The 17329-nt window shown below is 36.5% G+C and overlaps 1 protein-coding gene across 2 annotated transcripts in view; it reads right to left on the reverse strand.

Annotated features, from left to right (window-relative positions):
* Positions 1–17329, reverse strand: part of UNC13C (unc-13 homolog C) — a 590366-nt gene that overhangs the window by 387408 nt on the left and 185629 nt on the right. Inside the window, exons 4-6 of one of the 2 annotated variants that reach the window (XM_007194906.2) lie at positions 9091–9169; positions 8050–8055; positions 6829–6900 (exon numbers count right to left, since the gene is read on the reverse strand). In XM_007194906.2, the coding sequence (XP_007194968.2) occupies positions 6829–6900; positions 8050–8055; positions 9091–9169 (157 nt within the window). Of the gene's footprint in view, positions 1–6828; positions 6901–8049; positions 8056–9090; positions 9170–17329 lie in introns of those variants that run through there. The other variant, XR_009007737.1, reaches the window with a different exon arrangement.

Here is a 17329-nt window from a genome sequence, read left to right on the forward strand (position 1 = left end):
ATGACTGATTTACTCATTAGACTAATCATTACATAAGACTGACTGTAGAAGCTAAAATTACTCGGGTAAAATTTTTTGTAGCAGAAAGTGCTAACAGAGACTAAAAGTTATGTGCCTAAACATGGAAGACTGTAAGTAATTTGTTTTTACTTATATTGTTTTATAACAGGTACTAATTACCAGTGACCTAAGTAACTTATGGATTGAGTCCAAATAAAGAGGGTGGAACAGTGATAAAATAGATGGTTCAATAATTTAAGGAGAGGACAATACAGGATATACACTCTGAAGTACAATGTGGTTCAATGCCAATACGTGACGTGGAACTTGATCTGATAACAAATTAGGGTAAATGTGTCATGTACTATATAAGTATCACTTTTTCTCCAATTCAAACTTTCAATGCAAAAATATATATATACAAATAAAGAAGGTGGTATGAGATGAGTAACTTATTAAATATAAGTGGCCAAAAATAATTTGAATTTCTCCACTGAGAGAAACTTTAGGCATTTTAATCTGGAAAGTCTAATTCTTACCAGTTGGGGCAGAGACTGAGTTCTTATAAATCTTCTGACAGAGGCCATGAAAGAACAGGAAGAAGGGTTAGGATATTATAAAAGGAAGAGAGGGAAAGGGGTGACCCTCCCTCTTAAAGGGAACCCATTCTATTGTTCTCTTGCAAAACCAAGAAAGTCAATCATGTAGCTATGCAAAGCTGTGTAGTGAAAGTAGACAATCATAAAAAAAAAAAACAACTAATATTTATGTATCCAAAATGGTTGAAGTGCTGTATATTTGTTATCTCATTTGATTCCCCTCCAAATCCTCTAGAAATATTAGTATATTCATTTTGTTTATTGGAAAACTGATCTGGCAACCTGGCAAATGAAGTTGATATAGCCCACTAGGTAAGTGTTGGAAAAAAACATTTTACTATGTAGAAGGGCTCCAAAGAAAGATTCCCCAGGCACCTAAATACATAAATAAATAAATAAATAAATAAATGGAACTTAATGACAGAATTAAAAAAGCAGATTCTGTGGAAACCTAACAGGTATGTTTGGGATCCAGTTAAACTCCATGGGCTTGGATCTTTGGGTTTTCAGACCATTTTCAGATATGACATTTAGACTTGCCTTCTACCTAATGTGGGCATTGAGGGTAGTAATCAGAGACTAAGCATTTTCAGACCTTTATATATTTTTTCAGGACAGAATTATTGATCAACTTTAAAATTTGAAAAGTATTTTAATTAAACATTTAAAAATAATAGAACTAAGCTCAAATTTATTATAATAAATGTAAACTGAATCCACCCATAAAAAGACAAATTCTGAGATTGAATTTTAAAGCTAAGCTATCTGTTTTTATGAGATATGCATAAAACACACTAAGATTTAAAGAAAGGGCTAGAAAAGTTTCTATCAAGGAAGATATTAACCTAATTACTTCAGTGAGCTGTATTAATATCACAGAATATTTTTAAGGAAAAAACATTCAAGAAATGAATAGGTTTGCTACCAAAAGTTGAAAGAAACAATTTAGCAGGGATATGGAAGTCCCAAAATTTATGTACTGAACAGAAAAAGGTCATATGGGATATCTACAGTGTTGATCATGTACTAAGCCATAAAGCAATCTTCAATTAAATACCAAAGACTGAAAATACAGTCCACGTCCTCTCAACATGATGCAGTAACAAAAATAAAGCCCTTATCTCTGGAAGAGTAATGAATATACTTTCTAAATAACTGATGAGTCAAAATATTAATCACTGGACAATTTATGAAATAATTCTATTTCAACAACAATAAAAGCACTATACATCAAAACTTGTATGATGCAGCTAAAGTGCGCTGAGAGGAAAATGAATAGTTTAAAATGCATTTGGTAGAAAAGACAAAAAGAAAATTAGGTTATACAAGTGTGGTAAAAATATAAACAACAGCAACAAAATGATAGATACGAAATCTTTGAAATTTAGAAGGAGGAAGAAAATGAGGAAGGAATATACAAGGGATGGAAATATTCTCTTTTTAAAGCTCTGAGTGATGGATATAAGGTGTTTGTATTGTTATTTACTCCCTTCATTTATGTTGTAGATATTATTTTGTGTGTATGCACTAGTTAATAGCAACAATAAAAATTAACAAACTACATATTCAACTTAATAAGTTAGAAAAATAGCTTCAGGGAAAATATAAAAAGTAGAAGATGAATAAGAGCAGAAATAAATGAAATATAAAACAAAGAAACAAAATATGGAGTCAACAAAACAAATGCCAGAGAATCTCTTGCAGTACTGATTCTATAAAAGAGAGAAAAAAATACAAATAAATAATAAGATGAAAACAGCACAAGCTTTTATAAATGATATAATTATATGGAACAATTTGACGGTATTAAATTTGCAAATTTAGAAAAAAGGATAACTTTCTGGAAAAAATATAAATGATTAAAATTGACTCAAGAACAAATGTTTAAGTAACATGGATAGAACTGTTATACTACATAACTTGATTTAGTAGTCATATAACCACCCTAAAAAAAACAAAAACAAAAAAACGTACAAGATGGTTTTAGAGGCAAGTTTTGTCAGTCTTTCAAGATTAGCAACACTTACTTTATGCAGATCACCCCAGAGAAGTGGAAAAGGAAATCTTCCCTACTTATTTTATAAAATTAGTTTATTCCTGATGCCACAATTGTTCAAAGACATGGTAAATCATAGGCCATTTTACTAATGAATATAGGTGCAAAAATCTTACATAGTTAGCAAACGTATGAGAAAATTGAGGCCAAGGAAATTTCAGTAACTTGCCCAAGTTCCCTCAGGTAGTAAATGGTGGACTTGGACCAACATTTTTCTCAAGCCAAGGACCATGATTTCCTTCTCTTGAAGGAGGAAAGAAGCAGGACCAATAGCAATACTACTTGTAAACAAGAGATAACCTGTACATTTGGTGTCATTGCTGATGACTCCCCTGTCAGTACTCCCTGCAATCTGCCCCTCAGTTGCAAAGGTGACAGGGAGGCACTGGGCTTAGCAGGTACTCTGGATACTTCATCCTAAGTCCCTGTTCCCTCTGCCCTGACTGCCACTGCTGTGCCTGGCAAGACATTTCTTTAATTCTCTCTCATTGTGAGATAAGTATTATTACGTTAACTTAACGACGAGATAAACAAGTCTCAGGGAGACAAAGCATATTGATAAGAAATGAGTTCTCAAAGGCAATAAGAGGTGGAGCTGAGATTCAAATTCAGGCCATATCACTTCAATACTTGTTCACGTGGTATGGAAGGATTCCTGTTCCTGAGCGGGAGTCTGGAATCCCTGGGTGAACCGAGCCTGCAACTTCCAGATTGAACCCCAGGCACCAGACAGGTGTTCTGACCTGCTTCCTCCTTCCATGTATCTTTCTAGGTCATGCTAGGAATAGGACCCAGGTCTGATATCATGTTTATACCCACACCTAGTTCTTGCCAGTCCCGTTTCTTTGGCCTGAATCCTGTTATTGGAAGAAGGACCTCTATCCTCCGAGACAAATCAACCTTTTATGAGAATTGACACTCCCTATAAGCCTGCCCTTAGGCCAGCCTCCTAAACATGGACATCAACCCAGATGGAGCAAACAGTGTTCTAGAGTCTCTTTTAGCCTTGGTGATTTGGATTCCTCACTCTACCTGAGTTTCTCATAACCATCATCTAAGCCTGTCTTAGTCTAAATACCCCTGCCTACTAAAAGCTTCCATTATGAACTATAGCAACAGTGGGTACAAAAGATAATATCTCAGCTCCTCTCTCACTATAAGCATCATGACAGCAGGGATTTTTAAATGAGTTGTTCTCTGCCTTATTTCCAAAATCTGAAACAATGCCTGAAACACAGAAGACAGTCAATTAATATTTGTTGAAATAGTGAACGGATTTACTTTGATTGTGCTACTCTTGGGTCTAAACCTAGGAAACTATCACTGAGAAAACAAGCACAAAGCTGAGCAGTGTAGTGCCGGGCAGGTTATTGTTGTGGTATATGGATACTAGATTGTTATCCTGTCTGGTGTTATTAAACCAGATGGGAATATTTCAAAGCTGTAGTACTTAAGGGCTGATTAGACGGAGATTCCCAATCAGTCCCAGTAGCTCCTCGTGGTGACTGGGAATTGGTGATGGATGGGGTGCCTGGCAATACTTTGCCCACTGCCAACAGTGTGTCAGTGGAGGTGGTGCTGGCTGACCCACTGTCATCTTGCATCAGACTTTATAGCCCTTTCCTTCCTTGGAAGAGATGACTGAGCTTTTTACCACACATCTCTTTAATTCAAACAGAAGGGCTACCATTTTCCACATGGTCAAGCCTTTTTTCTTCATGTAAAGGCAAATATTTCATGCTTCACATTGTAATGCCTGGGACTCAAGGAACTGGGAAATGGAAAGTATTTGCTCCAGCATTTATATTAGTTGTTCATGTAATGACTTAATGTGACAGCTTGTCAAGAGTGACATTTAATATGCCCGCTGTACAGAAGTCATATTTCATTTGCTTTTTGAGACATGGGCCCCAGGGATACGGGCTCTATGAGTTTTAGAGGGAGCTGATGAGTTTTAGAGGGAGCTGTTCATCCACTCAACACCCACACAGAAATATCTTCTACATAGGTCTTCTGAAACTAAAGAAGCAAAATGATATGTTTAAGTAAAGGAACAGTAGATCAATAGCTAATTTAACTACGAAGTGAGGGTGTGGTCTCTGTCAGAGCCTCGGAAAATGTAGTAGCATTCCTCTAATTTCTGTCGCTTTCCTCTTCACTTTTCATAGGAATGAGTATTTGTGCGTTAAACCAAATAGCAAATTTTAAAATATAAGAAAGGAACAGTCTAGGAGTCTATCAATAAAAACCTTCCATCTTGATTATTTCCTTGATTATTTCCTCAAAAGCAAAAGACTGGATACTTTGAGATTCAGCAAGCAATATGAGGCTTTCTCATATACCAGAGAATGTTTACTTTCTTTCGTATCCAAACTATAGTGAAAATATTACATGGCATCATAAACCCAGTAGGTAAGAATAAGCTCCTGGGAAAGCAGACATATTTCAAAAATCCTATGGCACAATAAAAAATGTTCTGAACTTGCTGTAGCACCCAGATATTCAAAGGGACATGTACTATTGCTGATGTAGTACTTAAGGGCTGATTGGGTTGGGGAGGGCGGCTTGCTGATAGACACCTAGGAAAGGTTGGCTTTGGGTGGAAGACGACAATGATAGGAAGAAGAGAATGAAAAATATAAATATAAATAATGGTGTTTAAATGGCACGTGCATAGAAATTTAAAACAAGTAATAATAGTGGCCACATTTTTATTCTCTAAGAATGACAAATTCTCTAAAATTGGGGGAGGTAGAGTACATAGTTTCAATAAAGGAGGGCACAGATAAATTGTCTTGGATAAAAGCCCCAGCAGAGGGACTTTCCTGGTGGTCCAAAGGTAAAGAATCCGCCCTGCAATGCAGGGGACACGGGTTCGATCCCTGGTCAGGGAACTAAGATCCTATATGCCGCAGGGCAACTAAGCCCACGTGCCACAACTACAGAACCCGCACGCTCTGGAGCCTGCATGCCACAACTAGAGAAGAGAAAACCCGAACACCACAACTAGAGAGAAGCCCGTGCACCACAACGAAAGATCCTGCATGCCTCAATGAAGATCCTAAGTGCCGCAACTAAGACCCGATGCAGCCATGAAAGTTAATTAATTATTATTTTTTTTAAAAGCCCCAGCAGAGTGGCTGTGCAGGATGCAGTTACCGTGGCACAACACCCACTGCTCATTGGAATCACCTGGAAGTTTAAACAAAACAAAAAAAACCTCTTCTATCCAGGCTATACGTGAAGCCAATTAAATCAGAATCATGGGAGTGAGACTCAGACATAAGTATGTTTTAAAGCTCCCCCAGTTGATTCGAATGAACCAAATTCAAGAATCCCTGACCTCCTTGTACCTTCTAATTATGCTGGTTCTTTCATTCAACAAGAATTGACAAAGCATCTGTCTTATGTCAGACAGTGTCCTAAGCAATAGGGATGAAAATATTTAACAAGAACAACAAACAAGATATAGTGCTACCTTCACGGAGCCTAAAAGGAAAGGCTTATGCAAAATAATCATACTGTAGTAACAAAAATAATAAGAACACCAGCTTGTAATTATTGTTTACTCTACCCTAGGCTGTGTAAGCGTGTTAAATATTCATCCACTCCCTTAATCTTCTGTATTATTATCATCATCTCACTATACACATGAAAGAACTCAGGCTCAGAGAAGTTACATAACTTGCCAGACATAACAATGCTAATTTAGTGGCACAGATGGGACTCACCCCAAGCAGCCTTCACGCTTAACCATGCTATACCATACTACACTATGGAGGTCATGATTAAATGCTAGAAAAGTCCAGTGGAAGAAACTAATAACTGAGCCAGAAGGGGGGGAGAGTGTTTGGGAAAGCCTCCAAAAGGAAGCAAAACGTGAACTATGTAAAAACTTAGCAGGATTTTTAAGGTAGACAGTAACAAGCAAACTGAGTTAGGATGAAATAGCATTTGTAAAGATGGGAAGGTGCACGCATATTTGAGCAGCACAGGATAATGTGTATGATCGTGCAGCTGAGGCCCTGAGAAAGTTTGTTTAGGGTCAGACTTTCCCCATGTTCCCAATTATTCCTAGAACTTTGGAATGAACATAACAAACAAGCAGCCCAAGCAGAATGCTTTTCCCCAGACTATGATCAATGCATAGTTAGTAACTGACTCTGCACCTACCAATTCCTCATTATTTAGAGACGTCCTAATCACCATAGCCAGGGAGAGTCCAGATTTCCGGGCAGCCAGGGTCTTAAAAAAAAAACAAAAAAACACATAATTATGAGGTGACTGCTATGTACCTATTACTCAGTAGAAGGTGAAACTGTAAAAGTATAGACTATCACTATTCACACTTTAGTCAATAGGGACCTACCATTTTCAGTAGTCAGCCAGTTCATCCAGAAGATGGAATCATAGAACATTAAAGCTGAAAAAGTCCCTTTAGATCATCAAACCTAGGCTCTACATTTTACAGATGATAAAACTGAGGCCCAGCAAGGCAGGCTTGCAGCCCAAGGTTTCTAGGCTAGCAAGAGGCTTCTAAGACATTGTTTTTCCCCAAGACGATCATAATCACATTCCTTCGTAAAACATAACCATTCATACAGGGCCAGCTGATCTGTCTGATAGCCCTGAATCACAACTGGTACTAGATGATTCTTGAGTTGTCCACAGTTCCCTGAAATATGCTTCCATATCTGGCCAGAAGATTTTCTTCCAAGTGTCCATTTTATCAACTGAGAATCATCGTTAGACTTGTTTTCATCATTCAATGTTGGTAACTTAGGTGATTTTAAATAAGAGTCACACCCTTTCAGTTTCCCCTGTAAAATAGAACCATTATGCTTCTCCCACCTGAAACATACACAATATAATACACTCGGATGGTGCTATAGAGAACTCTGGAAATCAGGAGTTCTATATGGGAATATTAAATCTTCTCTCCCATTACGAACAAAGGGAAGTCAGAGTGGAATAATAGATCTGGTCAGAAACATATCTCCTTGGAGCTACAAAGCCGTTGTGCCCCGTTAGGTTCAGTACAGTCCTAAGTGAGGAGGTGACTCACTCCTTGCTTGTAAACTCCTACCATCGCCACTCCTACCATGTAAACTTATACAGGACTTACCTCCAAAGATGATCTTCCATCTCTGACAACTGCTGTCCCTAAAATTATGTTTTTATTTTACTTTAGTCTGTATTTGGACCTGTTGTTTATGTAAATTGGTCTGTCTTTCAGAATTGAACTAGATGTTAAAATCTTGGAGAACCCAAACTTCTTATTCTAATATGTCTCTTTTTATTTCCCCATCTTGCTCTCTTTGATCCCATGAATAAGAGCAGTGTACATTTGAGAAGATTGCCAAATATTAATTAAATAAAATGAAAGTCACTTACCATGGCCTGAAGTGTCCAAGTGACAGAGAAAACAAAATATAAATAGTTAGACATATGACAGGTGAGAAAAGAGTATAATAATGTTAAATAAGCCTAACACTTAAAAATAACGTCACACTATAATGGCAGGAATCTGAGCTAATTGTACAGACATATAATGCTTTCCAGCATAAGATTTTTCCAGGCAAGATTTTGTCTTTCCTAATTTAAAAATAAAGTGATGACCTTCAGATGAAGGTTTTCATAGCAAAATTGAAAATTACTGGTATCAAGAAATTGTGCACGTTGTTGCTAAAAGGGAAACTTCAGTTTCTCTGAGGGAAAATATATTTTCATATAATAAACTATTAAGAATATGCCTCCAGAAAAACATGAAAACATTGTGAATGATAGAGAACATTTCTTTTTCATGTTGATGGGCTATTTGTTTTTAGAATTTAATACAGACTATTATCAATTCTTTGCATCTCTAAGCAGTCCCCAGCATATTTCCTTATAGGAGAGTTTGTCATTCAGAGTTATGTTCAGGGTTAATAAAGGTTTTAATGACTTGGAAGCCATGGTTTTCTTTGGAGAGTGGAACAGCTTATTAATTTGGCTAGACTTGATCTTAATATATGAGAATAAAGAACTGATTAATATTATCTGCATGCTTCATAAAGTACTAAAGTTTACTGGGTTAAGATGAAGACTGTCAAATCTAGCCTTCAACTGCAAAGTAAACTTGTGGTCATCAAAGCCCAGTTGCGGCAGCCCACTTTGCATGCTGTGTGACTTCTTTCTGCTCAATTATAGGGCCATTTTAACTCAATTTGTAATTTCAACTAATATCAAAAGCTGTCAAAAGGTTAGAGTTATTTCCTCCATCTAATAGATTTTAAAGAAATAATAAATATAACACTTGCTAGCATCCGGCTTCTTCTGTGTTTTATTCTATGATATATTTACAGGCTAGGCATTTAATGAGAAGGACAATATGACATCTAATAAAGATAAAGACAACGTATGCAGTCAAAATGAATTAAAACAGGAGTGACTCACCACATCTCGTACAATAGGCAGAGTTTTTTTCCTACGGAGATCTGGCATACTATCAATACCATAAAGTCCCCACCCGGTTCTGAAAGAGGGGAAAAAGGAATGATTTTAATGGTTAACTGACTCTTTATAAGAAAAAATTCCACTCTTTGTAGTAAAAAGGCTGTGAAAAAAGGTTAAAGGATTATCATGCTGGTTCAGACAGCAGCAAAGATCCAAGACTCAAGGACCTTGCCCAAAAATGAGAGACTGACTACCACACACAGTGATCACTTGCCTTCTTGGATAGTTCCATACTTTGAAACTTTATACATGGCCTGATTTGACACATTGTTTTACTGTACCACAGAGAGGACAACTGAAATTGTTACATATATGGAACTTGGCACCTCGAGGAAGAAACAGAACCAAACCAGTTTTGGTGAAAGTTTGGTCTGTCTGCAATGGTAAAAAAAAATTACTTTTATTGTAAAAATACTATCTTTTGTGTATACTGCATCTTCACAGATTGAACTCCAAAGTGGCATCTCAAGGATTTATAGACACATCTAAAATATTAGTGATTATTCCAATACCAGAATTTCCACATATCTGAATTATCTAAAGATAAATGCACAAGATTATAATAATTTGTTATACAAGGATGTTCACTGCAACTTTTTTTTTTGTAGTAAAAACAAAAGCTAGGTATCCTAAATATTCAACAACAGTATACTGATTGAATGAATTATAGTATATTATACAATGGGAAGGATGCAATTGTTAAAGTGAATATGGTAAATATATATGTGTATATATGAAAAAATACTTATAGTATGTTAAGAAAGCAAGTTTGCATATTATTGTTTCGTATGGTCCCACAGTTGTATGTGCGTTTATATATGCACAGAAAATTTCTAGAAATATATTCACCAAATTGGTAAACCGTAGTTACCTCTGTGGAGTGAGAGAAATTGGGTGATTGAAAAAGAGAAGACTCTCCCTATGTTATAAATCTACTAATGTCCAATGTTTTTATAATAAGCATGTGCCATCTTTGCAATTTAAACTAATTTTAAAATATATTAATATTAATGCTTATTAAAATGAGTTTAATAGGTTGAATTTGTTTTATTGCATTAAAGCTAGTCTTTTTATACAACCAAAAAGGTGCTAACGTGATTGATGATAGCTACTCCTTCCACTCACTTGAACTGCAAAACCCCGGCTAACCTCTAGCTGAGAGTCAGCTTTTGCACCAGAAACACCACAATTCATACTGCTGGGTTTAGGTGGGCAGCTCTGCCATTGGAATAGGCTACAACAGCCAATAATAGGTTATCGGCATTTTACTGTCCAGTTTTCACTGACTCAGAGATTGTTTCTTCATTTCTGCTGAATTTAACAAAGGGAAACCTTTGTCTTATTGGATCTCTCTTAGTAGCCACAGTCTTAATTCAAATACTTACAGTTGTACCAATTTGGTGATCTTGGACAATTTACAAAAATGCATCATACAACTCATACAAAATATTAATAAAAGCAAAATATTAATAAAGATAAGATGGTAATAAATAGTAATAATGCCATCAACTACATGTCTGAAAATGAGGACCAAATGCAGTAATAAATGTGAAATATTAAAACCACTGCACATGGGTAAGAAGGATGTCAGTGACGAACTGAATATACTTAAGGTCACACACTTGAACTAAAAGTTACCTGTATATCATAGAACACAGGACAAGAGTAATTGTGGGCAGAGATCAAGGAAGAGGAAAGAAAGAAGAGGGGGAAGGAATAAAAGATGGGAGGGGAGACAGTGTGTGGTAGGGGGAGATGACATCTAAGTAGTCCACCACTGAACCTGTGAAAAAGGAGTTAATACAGCTTCCATCGTTTTCTAGAATAATGCCAATTGACACTCTGTAGGTTAAGGGTTGTGATAGTCACAGTGACAGTCAGAGATCAAGAACTGCAATCACAAAAGAATCATTGGCAGCATCTTCTTATGAACTGCAAGAAACTGCAGAGTATATAGGAGGAGGAAAGGGCAGTGAATTTCTTTTTTCTTTGCAATACTCATCTTCAGAAAGACTACTACTCTCTCAGTGTGACGTCTTGCTTCCCTCCTATCCTATTTCCGTATTCTTGCCCTCTCCCTGCCTTGACCCTCCCACATCCCAAACATCAAATATATGGGAAAAGGATTATGTGAGTGGGTTCCTAAAAGGATTTTTCCAGTTTCATTTGCTCCAGTCTAAGGCTCTGATTCCAAGCAGTTTCTATTTTCTCTCCTCTGTGAACAGAATAATAATGGCATAAAATGTACATCAATAAATGTCTTTCCACCACATTACATAGCAATCATACTAACTGCCTCCAAATATTTTGAAATGTTTTGAGGTTACTTTAATAACTTTTTAAAGAAACACATTCAATTGTGATAATGGTTGAGAAAATGATTTATAAACTGCCAAGTGTTATATAAATGATGTGTTTTCTTCCTATCAATAACAAATTATTTATTTTCTTTATGTTTTCCTTCTTGTGGAACTTAAATTCCCAAGCCAGCCTAGAATTTTGAGCAACCTCATATTTTCACAAATTCAGGAATCAATTGCACATATATATGTTCTTGAACCTCACACTTTACCCTTATGCTTCTCTCATCAGAACAGAGATATCCAAGAACCCAGGCCAAACTTGAACCCAAGTTAGAAGACATGGATCCAAAATTCATCTCTGTCCCCTCTGAGCTTGTCATTTACTTTCATTAAACCTATATTTTTAAATTGCAATGCAATAAAAATATTCTTTTAACATTCACAGATAGTTCCCAAAATGTTCTTTATCAGGTTGTGCTTCCTTATAATTTTACATCTTCATCATTACTATAAGAAGTTTGTATAAACATATACTTTAATGAGCTTATCCATCAAGTAATAATAAAACTTTTATTTCAAATCTGAATCTTAAAAAACAAACAAACAAACCTGCCCTAATAGCCTCACCTCATGAATAGAGAAGTGCTTGGTGAATACTGTGAAGCTCTACACAAATATTTTTGTAATATTTACTGAGAGACTTCCTAACCAGGAGAGATCTGGGAGTGATTAGATAACAAGAAAATGGTGAAGCCTGGAAAGAACAGTAGGTAAGTAAATTATTGCCTTATAGGCAAGAGGTCAAGTTCATGGATATCCATTAAAGAAATGAGCTAGGCTTGATGATCAGGAGGTCACAGGAAGTCATCAACACAGGCAACAGCAGACAAGTAATTCTGAAGGGAAGCCTAATTCTAGGGAAGAAGCTGTCTGATTTCAACCCTTTCTGGTATCGCTGATTGGATTAAGCCATCTTTAACTGTAGCAAGCAAACTAGCTAATTCTAGCTAATATTTACGTGGCGCTTACCAGGAGCCAGAGAGAATGCTATCCATCATAGCCAGTCTTTACAAGCATTACCTCATTTTATTCTCAAAAAATCCAATAAGGTATAACTACAATTATTTCTCTCATTTTATAAATTAGGAAATGGAAGCATAGAATAGTTTAGAATCATCCCAAAGGTCATTATCTAAGTCAGAGATAGCACTGCCAAGATTTGGCTTCCCATACTCTACTGCTTATATGATTACATTATTCCACATGTACAACAATAATATGAGTTGAGGTTTCCCATTAATCCCATTTTACCTTTAAAAATTGAGCAATTTCCCTAGGCCTAGAAATATCTGGCAGAGCTTGATTTCCATTGCAGGAGTGTCTTGCCTCAAACCTCATGTTCTTAATAACTAATATATGTTTTTTTTTTTTGGTAGGAGGAAATCAGAGGCCTGTCCTAGTAAAGGTGCTGCTAGTATTTGAATTTTAAAAAATGTATTCTAAGGGTATTATCTTCGAATTAGAAACACTGTATTACTGTATAAGATAGTCCCAATCCTTCCCAAGTGGTTCCTCTCCAGCTATTCAAGTGTTCTCCCAAGGAAAAAGGAGACCTTTAGACTACAGGCGTTACAAATGAGATAAAAGTATCAGGAGATCTACAGAAATATCTGGAACGTCAATGATCACATATAATTGACAATGGATATAATTTTACAGGCTAAATTGAGATGTGTTCTAATCCAACATTTGTTCTATTAAAAAGTCTTCATATTTTTCATGGTTTTATTCCTTAGTTCTTTGCATAATTATACTAAAAGAAGTTTACTGAGTTTAATAACATCTGAGTATAAAAGTATATGGCTATATACCTTGACTTGGGTTCAGTTAATTATCTTGTTACAGAAAAAACCACATATCGTCTAAAAGATATATACAGTATGCTGTAATTTTTAAGAAATCTGATACACAGGTAGAAGAGGTAAAGCTGATTTTTACTAAGTACATAGTAATTATTTTTAATCCAAAATTGATTTGATAACATACAGAGTCTCTACGGATTGAAAAAGAACTCTGAGAAGGCACCAGGAGAGTACTGCATGAAAACAATTAAGCAGGTTTCCTGAAAGTATTACTTTCTGATTATGGGACAAAGATGTGCTAGTTCCACATGTGGATGCTTGATGCTTAATTGGTAATATTCAGGGACTTGCTGATTTCCATTAGAAATCAGAAAATTGTTAGACTCTGTTTATATCCAAAGGAGTTGTTAAATTAATTGAAGACTACAGGCCTGAAAAAACAAATTATAGCGCTTCTGTTTATTTCTATGTTTCCAAGGCAATTATTGGGAAGGGCTATATAATTAATCTTTTTTAGCATTATGGAATATTAAGGCAATGTAAAGGTTAACAATAAATCATATTAACTCCCTCTCCTCTAATACAGCTGTACTCTCAGCCTTTTGAAAACAACTCTTTGTATTTATTTCATTACTTAATGATGATAAACATACAATGATCTATATTGCTTTTTTTGCTTAACATGATCTATTTTACATACATTTTAACACACTTTTCTTGATGATCATTATATACTTTAATTATTCCCTGCAGCATATTAGGATATGTTATTCAGGATATTTTCTTTTCATTTTTTTTTTCACCTTCTGGAAGAGATTTCCATTACTGTCAACACCGAATGAGTATTTATGTTTGTGTAATTGATGACTCACTCCTCACAGCCAATTAATCATCAATTCCTAATGATTTTTTTGATCCTTTATCTCATCAAAACTAAGGCACCAAAAAAAAAAAAAAAAAAAACAACTAAGGCACCATCTATCATAAGATAAAGCATTATTTTATATATCATTGTGAAAAAATCAAATTAATCTCTGACACCATGCTTTCTTAGCAATTAGAATTTAAATTTTATACTTATTGAAAGGGCACTCTTTAAGTGACTTTGTCTATGGCATAGATTTCTGTCATATGTCATGCACATTTTTCTACATATGAAAAGGAAAATATAAGCAAAACAAATTGTTATTCCTTAAACTTCTCATTCAAAATTCAACCTTTCAGAATTACTCTGCAACCCAGAATTGTCACTGTCTGGGACTTTTTCCAAATTATTGTCCTTTAAGCCACCAAGAGCAACGGTGATCGGGCATTATGGAAAACAATGCTCCATTACTGTCTCTTGTATTCCCAGAAGCAGATAGTTCTGCTGCAGATTTCAGTGATGGTGGGCTCTCAACCTTACCAAAAGCATCAAAAGAGACAAACGAGACTCTGATCCTTCCTCCAATCATCATTGTTTTTCTAAACTGAAGCATTAAGAGATTGCAATTGTCCAACCATACCACTAGCAATAACAATAAAATGATTACACTTTCCCAAGGCACTTTTAACTAAGTTTACAAGCGTGCAGGCTTGTAAACTCTTACAACTGCTGCTTGGCTACCAATGTTTTTAAGACACCATCGGTTATTAAGATGCATCTCCATTTGTTATAAAGTATAAAAATGTGCATTGTAGAATTGATAAAACGATTCAGCCGTCTCCCTCTTGAACTCTCCCCTTGACAGTGCCCTAGTCCAGGCTTTCCTATCTTAACTAATGTCTTAGAATTTTTGCCAGCCCATTTTTTACACTGCCAACAGAGTGATTTTTCTAGAACACAAATTTGAAGATGTCTTTTTTTTATACTCAACATGCCTTAGCGCCTACAAGGGCCTACAAAGAACAAACCCCTTTACATCCCAGTAAGGTACGATTTCTCCTCCAGTCTCATCTCTTTCGACTTCTCCCTAGACTTCCTCACTCTAGTCATCTTGAACTCCTTGCAGATCCCCGGAGGCATCACACTGTTCCCTACTTGTCTGCTTTCACTCTGCTATTTCCTCTGCGGGTACTGGCCTCCTTGCTGAGTGGCATAAGCTAACACCTACTGACCTCTCAAATGAAACCTGAACAGAATGCTCATCCATCCATAAGGTAGATGTCAGTCCATCCTCCCCATCTCAGCCAACTCTACTTGACTGTGACCTCAACATCAGGATGCCCAGTGGAAGGGGCTGGGGAGTGAGGGGAGGAAGAAGGGGGAGGACCATGCCTCCCGCTTTTCAGTCGTGCTTCTCAGCAGCTGTGGGTTAAAAGTAAATATTTGTTACTGAGAGAAGGATATCCTACTTTTTGGTTGAACTGGGGCAGAAAAACATTGGAGAACAGTTGTTCTAAGTCTTCTGCCATGACCCCTGTAAAGCCGCATTCTGTTTGTTTACATGGAAGTCCCTGCTAGAATACAGGTTTCCAAAAAATGAGAAATAAATCTTACTCCTCTCTACTCCCCTAGAGCCAACTCTGGCATGTAGCAGGGAAGACTGAAACACGGAAGGTCAAGTGACTAGGCCTTGACACTGGAGAGATGAGACATGAAGCAAGCCATGGTTTTTATTATCTCTGCTTCATTATCTCTGAAATAACACCTAAAAAGAACAAGAGAGAAGCCGGAGTACTAGGGAGAAAGGTAAGGACCACACACTGAAGTGGGGTAGCAGGCAAGGACTTAGTCATTGGAAGAAGATAAGAGCCTAGTTACTCCACCAGGAAATATTTTTTAACCTCTATGAACCTTGATTATCTCATATGGAAAATGCAAAATTTACCTTCACAGTGGCATTGTGGGGAGCACTGATTGAGGAGACATGTGTAAGTAGATTATGCATTATTGGTAACAATTATTTTATTATAGACTTGTGTAAACAGGAACATGATTGAAGTTGATGTAATGTTTGCTGGCCCACTGCTGCCCTACGGCTAGTGACATTCCTCCAACTAAGGAAGAGATTAGTAACAGTCTCTGGCAGGCATGCACTTGTGGGTAGCTATCTACTTAAAGAATTAAAGAAAGAAAAGGGCAGAAAGCCAAATTTGTAATTGCATCCCATGCGGTATTCTGAGCGTTATTAACTTCCTCTTCTGACTCAGCTTTGGTCTAGACTTCTTTCCTCTGCTGGTCTCGTTTTGGTGAGTGCCTCAGCCCTGATGAGTATGCATCTTGGCTGAGCTTATTCCTTGCCTAACCCTCCTCTACAGTCCTGGTCCCAGTTATTTAACTTTATGTTGAACAAAGGTCTCACAGATGCTCCAACCAAGTCCATTTTTTCTGTTAGCTCTAATCTTGAAAAACACTGCTTTTACCCTCTCAAATAATTGTCTAAGCCCTGACTTAAAACAGAAATAAAATTCAAAGCATAAAGCTTCTCCCTAGTACTAATCATTCCAGACTCCTCTATCTTCTCTTCATTACTTCCTGGGTTCTCTGAACTGTGGCCATAGAGTAAGATATTTGTCTTTATTGAAAATCACATCTAGTCCTCTAAACTACCACTGATGATCTCTGTGGCGGGAACTACATTAGAGACCAACATGATGTCTCTCAGTAAAACTGGCACAGCCATATTTCCTTTTGCCTTGGAGTGATCACTAGTTGCTTGGGGGAGAGTGAGATGAGCCAGTCCTATGTATCTACTGGTTCCGCATTCCTAGGTTCAATCAACTGCAGATTGAAAACATTTGGAAAAACATAATCCAGAAAGTTCCCAAAAGCAAAAATTGAATTTTCTGTGTGCTGGCCACTATTTGCATAGCATTTACAACTATCTAAATAGCATTTACATTCTACTTGCTATTGCAAGTAATCTAGAGGTGATTAAAAGTATACAGGAGGATGTACATAGGTTATATACAAATATTACACCATTTTATACAAGGAACTTAAGCACCTTCAAATTTTGGTAACTGTGAGAGCCCGGGAACCAATCTCCCACAGACAGCAAGGGGTGAGTGTAATTGGCTTGAGTTTAGAGG

This window comes from Balaenoptera acutorostrata, chromosome 3, assembly GCF_949987535.1.
Source record: "Balaenoptera acutorostrata chromosome 3, mBalAcu1.1, whole genome shotgun sequence".
In the NCBI taxonomy this organism is placed as follows: domain Eukaryota; kingdom Metazoa; phylum Chordata; class Mammalia; order Artiodactyla; family Balaenopteridae; genus Balaenoptera; species Balaenoptera acutorostrata.